A 15625-nucleotide genomic window follows, 5' to 3' on the forward strand; every position below is an offset into this window, starting at 1 on the left:
AGCAATCTAATTAGCTTCAAGTTTGTTTCCCTACCATTTCAAGTCAAAATGGCTGCATTGAAACAGGCCAGTTACTTGTCTGTCATATCAACAAAAATCTGCTCAATTTTATTTTACATGTGAATGCATATTATTTTGGGATCTATATCAGAGCGGCTAGCGGTATTAAAGTGGTGATCTAGGTTCACTCCTTGTTAGCGTCGACTAACTGGCAAGCAGCCAATGAATGGGGGGCTTACTCGCGTGCATGCGTGTGTGTAAATTTGGGTTAAATGTCCATCTGTGTAAGCAGGCAGCCTGTTATTTCTTGGCACGAGTTCCATGAAATACACTGGCGTCTTTGTAAGTGGTCCCAAGAAAGTTTGGCTTTGTGTCTGTGTGTGTGGGTGCATATATGTACAGTAATTGATGTGTTAAAAAAAACAAAGACATTTTCATCACCCCACTTTGAATGTGCATGTTTTACCCCAATTATATGCGAATGTAAGCACAGTAGAAGTAATGGTTGCGTGAGGTCTATTTGTTTGTTTATAGGTTCACACCATGCTCAAGGCTGATCTCTCTTACTAACCTGCACGTCACCTCACATGACAGCTAAATGCTTGTGTCCTTGCCACTGTAACAATCTAAACTTCCCTGGAACACTTCAAACCACCCGAGAGTTTGCCATTCGCCCCCAAATCACTCGCATATGGCCAAACAGACCGGACAAAGTGACCAGCAGGGAGGAAGTGGTTGTCGCTCATCTTTTAACTTGAATCGCACAGATTTTGGTTGACCATCACTGTATGATGGCATTTTTAATTTGGGGAGCTGTCAATCAAATTAACTCATAATCACCTTAGTGGAAAAATTAACTGATGCTACCGTGAGGATTCTGCCAGTTCCCTTGGGCACTAAGTGACAATGTAAGGATCCAAGCTTAAGATTCCAATTATAGTGAAATATAAAATACATATATATGTACATTATGCAATGACTAGAAAGTAGAAGAATATATAGTACATTTTCAATCTTGTAATAGCAGCGTCAAAACAACTTTTGGCTAAAAAGATAGGAGTTTTCATTGACTGGTCAAGTCAGGGTGCCTTCAGTCACAATATGAACATCTGGCCTGTACACACACCATCTCACACCTCACAAGCATAATGTGAAATGATGCGTGCATGGCTGCTGTTCATCACATTAATAGGCACTGATATAGAATTGAGTGTTAGACAGCACAAAGTATGCAAATTTATTTTTAAAACATGTTCAACATCTTGTTGTTATATGAGAGCTCTTCAATTTTTGGACTGCCATTAAATGATAGTTCTTGCATACATTAGAAGAAACCCAACACAATGTGAACCACACACAGCATGTGGTGAGTGTATGTATTTTTATAGCCCTCAGATTGGAAACAGATGGAAGCCTGACACGCAGAGGTAGAACAGAAAAGCCACATACAATAACTCTGACATGAGTAGGGAGGACCGGGTGGGAGATCAGAGACAGGAATAAAAACAAGTTGGCAACAGGGATGGCATGCTAAATCCATCTGAGGAGAGTCAAGAGAGTGAAAGCAGCACACGATGGGGGTGTGCCGCAGAGTGTGTGCACAGAAAGGGCCGTTCAACGTGCGTGGCCAACTTTGACGAGGTGATAAAAGCTTGTACCCTACAAACGCTAATGATGCTCATTAAGGAAGACCCGAGGGAAGCCACGGTGCAAAAGTACAGGGATCTGTGTGCACCTCAACTCAACCTAATTAAAGTTGCTGTTCCGAGTATCCTTTCTGGGTCTGAGTAATTTGTGTAATTGACCTGAGGTAATATGTCCACTGGTGTTTCTCGAGGTTGAAGTTCTAGAAGGTTGTTCTAAGTACAACTGTGCAGATGAGCTAATATTCCTTCTGCATTCTCTGATAATCAGAGCACCACTGCCACCTACTGTAGTGGATGTGCAATTACACGTAATTCAAGTACGGAAAACAAAACAAAAATTCCCTGAGATCACACCCAGCCTCAGAGACCTTTAAACACCCAAAACCCATTTGTTGGAAACTGATCCACATAGGAAATGTGTCCAATTCTATCAAGGGCAGAGTAGGGCTCGAATACAGGCATCTTTTTGATCCCAATGCAATCTGGACACCACATTTCAACTTAACCTTTAGCTCAGTCTTCTACTCGATAACTCCCCTATATGAAATAAATAACCCCTTTCCTGTATCCCTTAACACCACTCAATCTAGCTGGAGGGCTTGAAAATGGAGAGAAAAGCTGAGTGGCTCAATATGTAAAAGTTGAAAAGGAAATTACATTTTAATTACTCTGTTCTGATCATGAAAATAATGTGGTGTACAATAATAAAAAGCAATGCTAAAAAGAGACTTACTGAATAGAGAACTCTGAAAAGGCCAAAGGAAATACAGTACATACCTCTAATGGAGAATCGCAGAGAAATCGCCGGAACTAGAGTGGGATGCAGAGGGGGGGAAAATGAGTTATCACTCTGACCAAAATGTCAAAATCAATACATGAAAGTCTTCCATACTTCTACTACTGTCATAAAAATAAGTCAGCATTTCAACGTGCTCTCTTTATCAGAGTGTTAGTGTTACATATCAATACCCCCACAATCACAAAGGGCCATAAAAAGAAAATACTGTTTACACAAATGAAAACATTTAGGCCAATCAACTAGATAAGAGGAGATAGTGACAGATCAGAGGATAAGTCAGGAATGTTTCAACCTGGTTTCTATTTTCTCCATCCATTTAGTTCTAGATACTTGGTAGGGACAATAATTGTTGCCATTTCTTCAGAGAGAGTGAGAATGCTTTTTTGAAATGTCTGTTGTCAAAGCCGGATTCCAGAGTTGCAATTTTCCCCCCCATGTGTTCACTTTAATGTTTTGAATGTTTTCCGCCACGATTGAGAGCAGCGTTTGCAGATGATGAGGATATAACTCTATAAAGAAGCAGTAACAACAGAAAAGCCCTTATGACGCATCAAATTTTTGTGTAAGACCATTCTTGACCAAATAAAATGTCATTAAACAGATCCACTACTGTAATTCTTGTGGAAGATCTTCACACTTTTCTTAGGAAAACAAAATGCACAATAGAAGACTACTTAATGTTTTTTTTGTTTACTGGTGGTGCTTGTTATCGTCATGGACTAGTAAATGCATATTACATTGCCAGTCTATTTGTATTAAAACGTTAATAGGAAAAAAATTGCAGTTTTGGTCTTAAAACTTGAAAGTTTGATTGATTGATTGAAATATTTATTTCGATCATAAAAACAGTAAACTCAACAAATCAAAACAATACAAAAAAAAAAGAATAATGAATGAATGAATAATAATAATAATGCATCGGATTTATATAGCGCTTTTCTAGACACTCAAAGACGCTTTACAAAGGAATGGATACATTATTCATGCACTCAAACATTCACACTGCGAATGAATGAAGGCAAAATAATAATTTAAAAAAATACATCTATCATTAACATGTTTGAAAAGGAGTGGGAAGAAGTAAAATGCTTAAATGGACATTAAATAGTTGTTCCGGATAGTCGTCATTGTAACCAGCTGTGTATAGCCAGTCGTTATTATAAATCCCACTTAAGTTCTAAGCAGGACATGCCATGATGCAATATTATTGGCTGTGTGAATGGTGTGAATGAAATAAATTTTCACTAAGGCAGTGATGTGCATGTGAAAACATGAGGAATTAAAACCATCTACAACACAGCCTTGCCACCATTTCCACCGCCTGGTTAGTGGACAATATTCAGTTCTAATTGGATCATCTTAACAGGGGTGCATTATTTCTGGCATGAACTAAGTGTGTAAAAAAGGATAACCTGTAGACAGTGTTAACATGCAGGTGCAGTCACCGAGGCCTGTTGACAGCAAGTCAACACCATGTGAATGCAATCTCAGCTTCCAATCTCTGATGCAACCACGCAATAGTCTGTAAACAGATTGTGTCTCAAGTACCCTCTGGAACTTTCTCGTTGGCAACACATGGAGCAGATCACTTCCTATTTCTTTGCCTTTACTACAGTAAACACTCATCTGCACACGATTAGAGTCTAAAATGCACACATACGGTACATATAAACACACTCATTTGTTTCAACCTAATTTCTTAATACCCTGCACAATTGTGCTGTAAAATAATTGTGTTTTTCAAAATGGTTAAAAAAAAAACACACATTATGAACAGAGCCATAGCAGTTCTCAAAGGTCGAATATTAGTGGAAATGATGGATTTGTCTCATCCAAGTTAAATGTCTAGTGTTATACTGCTCACTGCACTGTAAAATAGAACAGCGAAATAAAAATAAAAATAATATACACTCTGCTATCCATATCCATATCAAAGTTAAAAAAATTTTTTTTTTTACATGTGACATACTGTACGTATAACAAAAGGCACAAACCAGTATCTTTATAGCTTTGAACATCCACACTACAAAGATAATCTTGGTGAATTAAATATTTTATTTCTTCCCACACCCCATCTGCTGATCCGCCTTATCATCACCATTCCTAAAGGGTTGGCTCCCTTTCATGTGCACCTCCTTAAGTTAAGAGTATTTTCCAAGAACGAGCAATATAGATTTTACAGTTTTGGTTTTTTTTCTGACAATGAAAGCCACATGTGCTGGAAGCCTGTCACGGCTCAGCAACACAGGTAGATACAATAAGTGAACTATGTATTTTGTAGTGCTTTAGGTTAGAAATATGTGTGAAAATTCTTATTTATTTGTTGTTTGACAAGGGATTTGAGACCATTTGTGACAACTCTATAACATCCCATTAGCAACCTTTACAATAAGCGACTATAACGGCAGCTGGGGCCAAGTGGTTAAGATCGTTTGCCACCCTGCCACTGTGGGGACCCCCGGGTTCATGGAGCAAGACACGTTACTGTGATGGGTCAAATTATGTGTCATGTGTGTACATGACGAAAAAATTAAAAAATTCTACAAAAGTCACAATGGTCAATCAGTTGGATCCGCCTTGAATGCAAGTTGATTTAGTAGCTGACAATTCACTTTTTCAAGATGCTTCAGAGAAGTTTACCGGCACATGAAACATCAACAAATTCCATCATTGAGTTAGTCAAAACAACCACTGTACAGCAACAGATTGTTCTTTTTCCATTTTAAAGTCTTTGCATCATGTTCTTGAACTTTTCTGATCACTACAGTTATAAAACTGAGCTGAAGCTGGCACAAGTGCCAGTGTTAAGGCACTAGGAAAGAATCTACCAGTGGCTCCTTCCCAAATCATACCACTTTTGCAATTAATGAATCACCTTACTTTTACAAGACAAAGAATTCAGTCATTTACTGAGGCCTACTGGCAGAAAGTTTGGGGAGGTAGTTGTTTTTCCAGCCCTCGGGGACGATTGGCCCACTCAGGATTGTGGAAAGAGTTTAGCATTTCTGCATCCTGACTTGACTTTATTTTCTCCGCTTTTTATTTATTACGGAAGGCGAACACATACTGCACACTGCTACAAACAATAACAAATGTTTTGATATCATTTTTTTTTTTGCTCAAGCACCCAGGTTGTAAAGATAAAGTTGTTTCTTAAATAAGAGGAATGTTTAATTTAATTTAAATTAGAATAATGCCTTAAGGTAAATTATTGTACTGTAACAGTAGAGTCTACTGTATTGTCTTATACATATTACGTTATTAGGTGACTTATTTTTAATTTAATCATTCATACCAGTGAATGACTGTAATGGAATTTCACTCATTTAGAGTATGTAATTAGAGCCAAGAAAATTTCAATAAAAAGTACACAAGTATACAATTGGATTTCTTTACCAACAAACAGTTGGTCACAATGAATGTTTAGTTAATAGTTACACATTAAAACCAAGTATATATGTCCTACAGAGAGTGCAGAATAAAAATTCATCCAGTACCTCACTCTCACTACATTCGCTGGGGTCATCCCCATGAATGGCCATCTGGTAACGGGCGTACAGGGCCACAGACTGCTGATAGGATGCTGTGAATTGGGGGTCCTCAAAGCTGACTGGTACTAGCCTCACCTTCAAGCACAAAGCGTAAGAGGGGAAAGCAATGAGGGTCTCGTGGTTACAGCCGCAATTGACGTACTGCACATTCCTTTTATTGCTCTACAAAAAGTACAAATGATTGCAATAAAATGAGACGCGACTGATTGCACACTTTGTTTTTAAATAGCTCACACTTGGAAGATTCAACTTGAAGATGAGGCTAGTGCTTTGCCCAATATTTTTTTGTCCACAGACTGAGCATTCACATTCTTGAACCAAACTACTACAGTAATTTCTGGACTATAAGGCGCGCACCTACCATAAGCCGCGCTAGCTAAATAGGGGGAATACTAGAGTTTGTTACACATATAAGCTTCCTTTATAGTGCGCCCCCTTGTGATCTGATGGATAAGCTGCACCTTTTTATTAGCCGCAGGGACGAATGCAAGTGAAAAAAGTAGCGGTTTATAGTCCAGAAATTACTGTACATAACCTTGGCCCCTCTCAAGGAAGCCCATCAAATGTATCAAACTGCAATAACCCTTTTTTTTAGACTGTGCAGTGGACCGTGAACATGACTCCAGCATGGCACCCAATCTGCGACTCCTTTCAGTGTCACTTACTTGTATGGACTAACATTCCCCACATGATTGAGTAGAAGGTGCTAATAATCATTTATTATTCCACTTTTATAATCCGTTATTTATCTACCTAATATAGCTTGAATTTTGGTGATGAAAGGGGCACCGATGAGATTACATTGTGAAAACTGGGAGGGCTAGGCTGTCAAGGCACCCCTCAAAAACTAGACTAGAATAAATACCCTACCGACTGACTCAAGGCCAACTCAAGACACCTGAAGAAACACTGCTCTCAACCATGGCGTATGGAAACATTTTCACCTCATTATCTCCCTTTGTGATTGTCTTTCTTTGACACATACATGTGATTTCAGAGTGAAACCTAATGGTTTTCACTTATACTGACATCTTTGATATTTCCCATGTAGTCTTCACCTTAAATGTGTAGAACACTTGTATGCAAGTGAAGTATAGACAATACTTCTCTCTTAAATAAAAAGGATTCTTAAAAGACAGAAGAGAGAATTATTCTAATATAAAAATAAAAACAACGATCATTATAACTATTATTATTGTTGTTTTTAATGTCCCTCTGGATGCATATCTATCATCTCCCACCCGCTATGAGAAGGCCAACAGCAGCTTGACCTATGCCTGCCACCCTCTGACCTGGCTCTCCGAGGGTTTGTCAGGAGGGTCCTTGTGAATTGCCATCTGGTAGAGTTTGTACACCTGGTAGGAGGCGTCGAAAGAGGCTTTGAACTGCGGGCAAGGGGGATTGGTGCGCACTAGCCTCACCTTCAAAAAAAAAAAAATGGGCAGAAAAGAGTTAACATCAAAATAGGGGAGGGAGACAAAAAATATTACAGGTACAATATTTAAAAAATTAAACAACTCGGAGATTGTTAGGAAGGCATTGTAACATTTGAATCACACTAGCACATATACTACACACTCCTTGCCATTTTTGGATAGTCAATAATTTGTTATCTGTTTTACTACAGAGTTATTGCTCGTATAAAAAGCCCTTCCTTGAAAGGGAAACAAGATGATATGGAGAACAGTATGTTATAATATCGTGGGAAAAAAGAAAAAAAGGAGGGAGGAAATAATTTCCAGGGATACACCATATCCTTGAGACCAAAGTTTTTTTTTTTCTTACTTAAAAAATATATATATTGGTGACGCATGTTGAATGGACGATTTTGTGCCTTTTTGCAGATTAATTTTAAATTAATCATGCTTTTTACAGCATTCATATATTTGAATGCATGTAACAGTCTTCAATATCAAGATAGAGCAAGTATGTATATAAAAAAAAACAAGAAAAAAAACAGTGTTTCTAATACCGAAGAACCCGAAAAGGAATTCTTCATTTGCTCAGACACTGGCTCTGTGTCGCTAACCACTTCTTCAACCAGAAGATTTTATTAGCTAAAGATATAGTGTCAATTGAGTCTTCCAGGCAGATAGGATGGGGGCTGGAAACTACAGTTTATTGGATTTTGACTGAAGAGGGCTAGTCTTATATGACTATTGGCACCCACTTTTCTTAGTTAAACAGGTCCTTATGAATTTAAAGAAATTTCCCAAGTTCAATCTTTTTTAATTATGCTTTAGTGCTGGAGATGTTTTGACAGGATGAACTACTTGAGGCACGCCACAAGTCACACCATAGTGGTGAATTTTTTTTGTTAGTTTTTTAGAACTATCATAACAGTGCTACAACATTAGACAAATAGTTGGAAACTTGACTGCCCAAGAATGTATAAATAGAGCCAAAAATACTAATGTAAGTTTGATTATAACGTGGTGGATGGCTGGATTAATTTTAATGAAAATGTCATCCAAATTACCATGTAAGGACATAAACGCAGTCTATAAAAAAAGTGTTATTTTTATCCTGGTGGAAGGGACAAAAAAAAAATACTCCACTGAAATTATTTCACACTAGACTCTGATATTATTTTTCTTGTTTGACTATATTGTAGAATAGCGTTCGTTTTAGGGATTTACATTATGTCCAAATCACTGACTTAACTATTTCGCCTAATTTTATTTTTTTCAACATTTCTTTATTCTTTTTTTAGCCTTAAAAGTAAACAAAAGTAAATTGGAAAGCTGTGTGACCAGTGAGGAATGCTTTTGAGAGTGAGTTTGCCGTGTGGGCATAGAATCATGGCTTCACATTGCCCTCTAGTGGGTGAGAGCTGAACATCACCAGCATAAACAGACCCCCCCCCCCCCCCACACACACACACACACACACATTTAATCAGTTAAATTAAGCCATTTAAACTTCAGGGAAAGCCTAAAAAAAATTGTTTTACTACCTGACTATTACTGTATTTATATATAAATATGCCCGAATTATTTGTGTTGGTATTGTCCTAATACGGACATTTCATAAATATGATCATAAAATCTGAATATTTTTTAAGTAAATTTTACAAATTGACCCAACAAATCTGTTGTCATAAGACAGTTTTCATCTGGTTCAAAACTTGGTCAAGACCAAGAATGACGTGTCAAGCTCATCTTAGAGCCTTTGCCAGGGTTATTTCAAAAATCACTTTGACTCGCTACCATGGGTTCATTTTGATCTCCTCTCATTCATACTGATGTGGGAGCCATGGATTTAATGTCATAATCAGGGTAACGTGACCCAGTCTGTGGTGTGTCTGCAATTCCATTGATCTTAAACTGGGACAAGGCATTTTTTCCCCTCACTCTGCTTTGGCCCGCTAACCTCCAACATAATAAACATGGTGAAGTCACTGCGGCTAATGATGATGGAAGCTAGAATTTAGCTTTGTTGGGATCGCCCTTCACAAGTCACCACTATTGCTTACCTCAAGGCAATGAGATGAAGTATCAGGGCATGTCTCTGTGAGGAAATCTTCCAGAGTTTTGGTTTGGCTTGTCTGTGTGGAAGTAGGAGGGCTGGTGGTCAAATCAGAGGAGACCCCAGCATTGCTATGTTTCACCTGCTCCTTCTGATGACGCCGCTCTTTCCTTAAGTCTTTGGCCTTACGACAAGGGGGTCGGTTGGGGTCTATTCCTATACCTGCACACCAGAGAGAGGAGAAAGTAATAAAGGCAATGGACATGTTCCTCTTCACAAATGGTGAACCTCATTCTTGTGTGTGCGCGTCTGTGGATTAACATCAAAAGAACACATCCTCTATTTTCATAGAATTTTCTTAAAATTTGCTGTTGACGTCATTAAGAGTAAGTGTGTCTTAGAACATTAAGATTCTCTGCAGCAATGCAGTCTTGTCTCAGCTACCACTTCACCCCCCCCCCCTCTCCTGCTCGTCCTTTTCCACCACCATCTCTTGCCAAACCCTCCAGCTCTCCGGGCATGTCAACAGTTTATACGCCCACATCCTGTTTGGAGCAATAAGGAAACAGGGACTATTTCCTGCTTGTCAAACTGCCAAACGCAAGCATCGGCTCACTTTCCAACTTTCCCCTCCATCAACGTAAGCGAGGGATACCCCATGTTGACAACAGTAAAAGGGAAACCTGCCACTTGTCTAAGGTTCACTGGAAGCGTAAGATGGCTCAAAGTAAAAAAAAATTATCCTTAAGTGAAATGGCTTCCGTTTTGTGAAAAATCGATTCTAAATGCACCAAAAGCAATTACTTTGTGACTTATTTAACATTCAAAATCCTTTTATATGATGATACTGCAGACTTCTGTAACATTCCACCTATTATGCAAGTTCTAACAACTAGAGTTATATAAACATACAATGAATGCACTACCAGAATTTATAGCTCTGTTGTAGTTTCTGATCAACCAGATGACAAAGATATTGGGTCTGGACTGTGTTCATCACACAGCCTCAGCCATAAACAAATCATCCCCACTCAGGTACTCCATAGGACAAGGCACAAAGTCACAAACTTGAGAATTATATTTGAAATATCATTTCCTGTGAAAGACAGATTCTCCCACTACATCACTTAGCACTTCATCAAGTAATGACACTCTTCTTTCCTGGCTGCCCCCAGGCAAAGCCACTACAAGCGCTAAGGGTAAAACTGTGCAGTGCTTTTACCTAAAAATGTGTCACAAATTCCAATAACCATGTTTGTCCAATAATTTAGGAGGCACTTCAAAACAATATAATGAACTTTTCCAAGATTTGGGCATTCGTTCCGATTACAGCATGCACAAGTCACATTTTTAAAACAAGGTTATAGTGCTTAAGAGCAGATGGATGTTGGTGCAGCCTGAAAATATTGATGCTATATTCTGCAAATGGGTCAACCAGTGTCAATTTCAGGCTCGAGTGTACTGTTTGTATATGCTTCTGCCACGTGTGAATGAATATAAAGAGGCAGAAGGGCTCCTTCCTGTGTTTAATGGCACTGAAGTATCTGTATTAACCCATTAAATACCTCAATAAATGTCAAAGGACAAAATTTGAGGTTAAGCCTAAGAAAACACTGTTTGATAACGAAGGAAAAATAAGACAGTTAGAGCTAGCGCATGAATGCAGCTGCAAAGTAACACTGCCTCCTACTGGCAAGCAACGGTATGTCACACCGACACACAACACAATGCGGCCATATGACTACAAAAGTTCTGATCGCATTTTTGAAGCGGAAATTCAGGATCAATGTAAATTACTGTTCTACGATTGTTAAAGTGTGTTTCAGATGTAATAAAAAAATTATTGGGTAGGTTATTTAAAATAAAATAAAAATCAATATCTGAAACTGAGCATAGACACAATTGTTTGAATAATGAATGTAATAAGACCTGGACCACAAAACATACCTTTCAGTCACATGCGCTACTACTTTGGCTCGCATAAAAAAATATATATGTCAAACAAAAGATGACATCATCTATGTTGTGTATCAATAGTAGATTACTGGCAATAACCGAAATGTTGATCTTTTGTTTCAGTTTCATCTTTTGATGACAAACAAATATTTTCAGAATACAGCAAAAAATTCAAAATTGACTTCATAGCGCAATGCTTTCATGGGGGCGAATTGCATAAAGTTGGAAAAATGATCAACTAAAGTTGGAAATAACTTACCTCTTTGAGGAAAAATCTTAATCAAAGACTACTGATTTCAAAATAGGATATTGTGAATACGTTCAATCTTTTCTTGCGGAAAAAAAATCTATTAAAATTAAAACCCTAGGTGAACATCCGTCAAACCTTGCGACCTTGAATGAACCCTGATGAGAAATCAACATTCGTGTGTTTCGCAAACACTCGCAAGCGTCTGGCCCCTCAGTGAGATGCTGGCTTCAGAATATACTACTCCGTGAAATCAACACTACGCTTCCAGCAATACTGACCACCCAAGAAGCAGGACCATCACATGATACGTAGGTAATCTGATTTCTTACCAGGTTTAGGAGCTGTGGCTGTTGTTCTGCCACATGGGACAGAGCCTGGCTCTTTTCTAGGTGGCTCTGAGCAAGTAGGTGTGACATCTGCCTCATTCCGCTCAACATTTGTAACAGCCGGACACTCGGCTAGCTCCTTTTGAATGTCTGCAATTGCACACTCAATTCCTTTACTTGGTTCTTGAGGACCTGCAACTTCACACACTGAATCCATTGGTTCCACTATAAAAAGTAAGGGAAAAAAACAGTGGGGGAATAAAATAATGAAAAAATACATCCTATGAAACGCAAGAACACTCACCGGTTTCATGCTCTTTTGGTAGTACTCCTTTCGAAATGAAGTTATTGATCTTCTTCAAGATTTTCTTATGGGATTTGGAAGGCTGGAATTTCACAGCATGGCACCTAGAAAAGCACCAATTGTAGCTTTGGATAAAATGCTTTCAAACATATTTACGGTACTGTAATCATCTAATTAATACAAATAATGTGCATGCATTCTTATGCTATCATGTTTGGAAACCATTACCTGATGGTATATTGTGGACAGCATGTCTTGTTCAATATGGGCTTGTAAACATATTTCCCACTTCTATTAAAAACAAAAATACATGTCAAGGTAAAAATATGGTTGAAAAATTTTATTTCTTCGGCTTCACTGTTGAAGTGCGTGATTATTGCTAATTGAAACTACTTGAAAGGCAGACTTAAATTGCTTGGTAGTGTACCTTCTCCATCCTCTGTCTATGAGGTCTTGGTAGTCTTGTACTGTCATAGTGTGAGACCACATACCTGAAAAAAAGAATATTATCATCAAGTTACATTGGCAAAATATATTATAATACTTCTTTTTCTTTTAAAACAAAGCTAAAGAAATAATTGCGAGTGTTCATACAGCAGCCAGTCTTACACTTGCACATTACTGCCACCTGCAGTTCAAATGAATACAATTTAAGCAAAAAAACGGTCTTGACTTAAGCAAAATTTAACAAAGTTATACCATTTTTCTCAAGTCAAAAAAGCATTGGATCCAAATAAAACGTAAGTGTCTCCAGTAAAATGGGACGAGAGCGCTTGGTCTGTGTGTTTCATCATTAAGTATTGCCAAGAAACATTCCCAAAGTCCCCAAATAAACACATGCATATTTGTTATCTGAAAGAAAAGAAAAAAAGAAGCTTGCATCCTAGTTCCCATGACTGGAGAAAATCTCATTGCAACCTCTGACCTTGTCTGCTAAAACCATAAACACACATCTTGCGAGCTACTGTACATCGCTGTACTGAACATCCAGACAGAACAATTCCTTGTAAACCGGGTTACACAACTGACATACATTTTAAAAGGTTTCTTCGTTAAAGTTGGTAGGGATTGCTGAAGATACTAACTTCTTAAATTGGTTACTTTTCCAGCCTTGAACCATTCACACTGCTCCCATGATGTAACAAATCCAGATTAACACTCTTATTTTAGATTAGACAAATGCTTGTCTGCAACTCTGCATCACTCACTGGCTGTGTTAGTAACCACCTGTGTCCTAATTATAGAAAAACTGTCTCATCCCTCTTGACACAGGTAATGCAAATTAGCATAACATACTAGGTAGGGCATGACCAATACAGATTTTTTTAGGGTGTTTATTCTGAATCCTGAAGACAGATTAATCAGACATACGGTACCTTTTTGGGGGTCCCTTAATGCTTACAACAATAAAGATATGAATGAAAGGCAAAACATGTTTTTACTGATTTAGTTTTTTGGGGGGGGGGCGGTTGAATGTCATGACCTTTGTAGTGTTGACCTGTTGTAGTGTTAATTTTCTCTACCATTTTAAAATGTAGTCTCAGTTTTAGTCCAGTTTCAATCACGCTTGTTAGTTTTTATCATAGTTAGTCAACCTCATCCCATTTTTATTCGACTATAAATCTAGCATTTTAGTCCAAAACGTAATTTTATTTGTCTAGTTTTAGTCAGGACAATCACATAACCCCTGTATTTTTTTGTTAGTGGATTATGTTTAACTATGTCTAAGGCACATAAAATTTTCTCTCATCTTTTTGATGAAAAACAACTTCACAACTACAATATATCAACAAGTGCACTATGGCTCTAGCTAGTAAATTAGCCAGCATTAGTTTGCGGTCGGATTAACATTATTGTTGGAACGTTATAGCCGTTGGATTAATGTTAGGTTCTAATTACATATATTCTTAAATTACCTTTCAGTGTGAATCCATCTCATATCTGTCTGATATCAGCCTGTTTCTGTGGATTTTTATTTTTTTTTTAAAAACTAATATCAGCCAACATTTTTTGTTGTTTATCCTCAAGTGTAATTGAAACTGGACTTGCACATTTCAAGACCAAAAGACAAATTCTGTGAATGAGTGTCCAAACCATATCAGGTACAAGTCAATGGCCATTTATTCAACTGCTCTTTTATTCTATTTAATAACAAATATTAATTAGTAAAAAAAATAAAAAATAAAATAAAAAAGAAGAAGAAAAAGGAAAGAAAAATCTAGTCCACTAGGGAACTCTAGTCTTCGTGAGCCACTGTTTTGCCTGTCTTCCTCCACCAACACAGCTGATTTGATGAACAGGATCGTTATTAGGCTTCTACAGAGATTGCTGATGAGCTGATAATCAGCTGTGTCAGGGAGACATGGAAAACAGGCGGAACAGCGGCTCTCGATGAGTCTGTACAGTCTATTTGAATGCGTGAATCTATTCAAATACGAGTTAAACTGCCGATGTACATGTATGACGTAACGCTGGATCTGCAAGATTATGAATTATCGCGGTATTTGTGCATTCACAAACTATTGTGGACGTGGGGAGCTCCCTGGAGTGAATTTATCTGGCTATTGCCAGGTTACAATGCCACAGCCAGGCAACTGAAATTAGTGTACATGGTAAATCACTCGTCTTACTGCAACTCTTTAAGATCTTTCACAAATATTTGAAGGCATGACACAGCAGTGAGGAGCAGAGTACTGCATGGGCGGGCACATACATCCTTATCAATGCTGCGAGAAGTAGCTAGCTCGATGCTAGTTGGCAACACTAGCTGTCTAGAACTGCTAATGTTGCAGCGTTTATCGTAAACAAATGACAGCGTCACTGCAAAACAACAACATTGCTGTACAAATGACTCGTCTGATTAAATGCATAAAATATAATTAATCGATGCTCATTCAGTTATTAATATTTTTTACGGGATGGAATTAGAAACTTAAGAGTTAAAAAATAAATAAAAGGCTAATATACAGCCTTGCCCGAGCAACGCTTATTACTGCGGTATGCATTTAAAACACATTGTTTATATTTTAATGTCTGAAAGTATGTAGCAATTAGGGGTCGGCGAATGAGTACACTGAAAGGAAGTGCTAGTTTGTTAGCAAGACTTGGCTATTTTACCAGACACTTACCGTGAGAAAAGTTTCCCTTTTCATTTTTGCAGTAGCCACAGCGGTAACCGTCTTCCCCACCGAAATATTCTACAATAGTGTAAGAATTGTTTCCTGCCATGTTTAGTCCGAAAACCGATGACAGATGAGTGTAGGGGGCGCACGGTAGCGCACCAGTATCTTGCAGTTGTTTGTTAAAAAAAAAAAAAAAAATTTAT

The 15625-nt window shown here is 38.0% G+C and overlaps 1 protein-coding gene across 5 annotated transcripts in view; it reads right to left on the reverse strand.

Annotated features, from left to right (window-relative positions):
• ate1 (arginyltransferase 1) overlaps positions 1-15624 on the reverse strand; it is a 40684-nt gene extending 25060 nt beyond the window's left edge. The window contains exons 1-10 of one of the 5 annotated variants that reach the window (XM_077582273.1): positions 15429-15624; positions 12728-12791; positions 12529-12591; positions 12301-12404; positions 12000-12221; positions 9607-9686; positions 9472-9543; positions 7289-7417; positions 5943-6071; positions 2424-2456 (exon numbers count right to left, since the gene is read on the reverse strand). In XM_077582273.1, coding sequence (XP_077438399.1) covers positions 2424-2456; positions 5943-6071; positions 7289-7417; positions 9472-9543; positions 9607-9686; positions 12000-12221; positions 12301-12404; positions 12529-12591; positions 12728-12791; positions 15429-15528 — 996 coding nt within the window. In that variant the 5' untranslated portion in view covers positions 15529-15624. Of the gene's footprint in view, positions 1-2423; positions 2457-5942; positions 6072-7288; positions 7418-9471; positions 9687-11999; positions 12222-12300; positions 12405-12528; positions 12592-12727; positions 12792-15428 lie in introns of all 5 variants that reach the window. The other 4 variants (XM_077582272.1, XM_077582271.1, XM_077582275.1 and 1 more) reach the window with 4 other exon arrangements.
• Between the last annotated feature and the right edge of the window lies 1 nt (position 15625).

The sequence above is a fragment of the Vanacampus margaritifer genome, chromosome 12 (genome assembly GCF_051991255.1).
Source record: "Vanacampus margaritifer isolate UIUO_Vmar chromosome 12, RoL_Vmar_1.0, whole genome shotgun sequence".
Classification (NCBI taxonomy): domain Eukaryota; kingdom Metazoa; phylum Chordata; class Actinopteri; order Syngnathiformes; family Syngnathidae; genus Vanacampus; species Vanacampus margaritifer.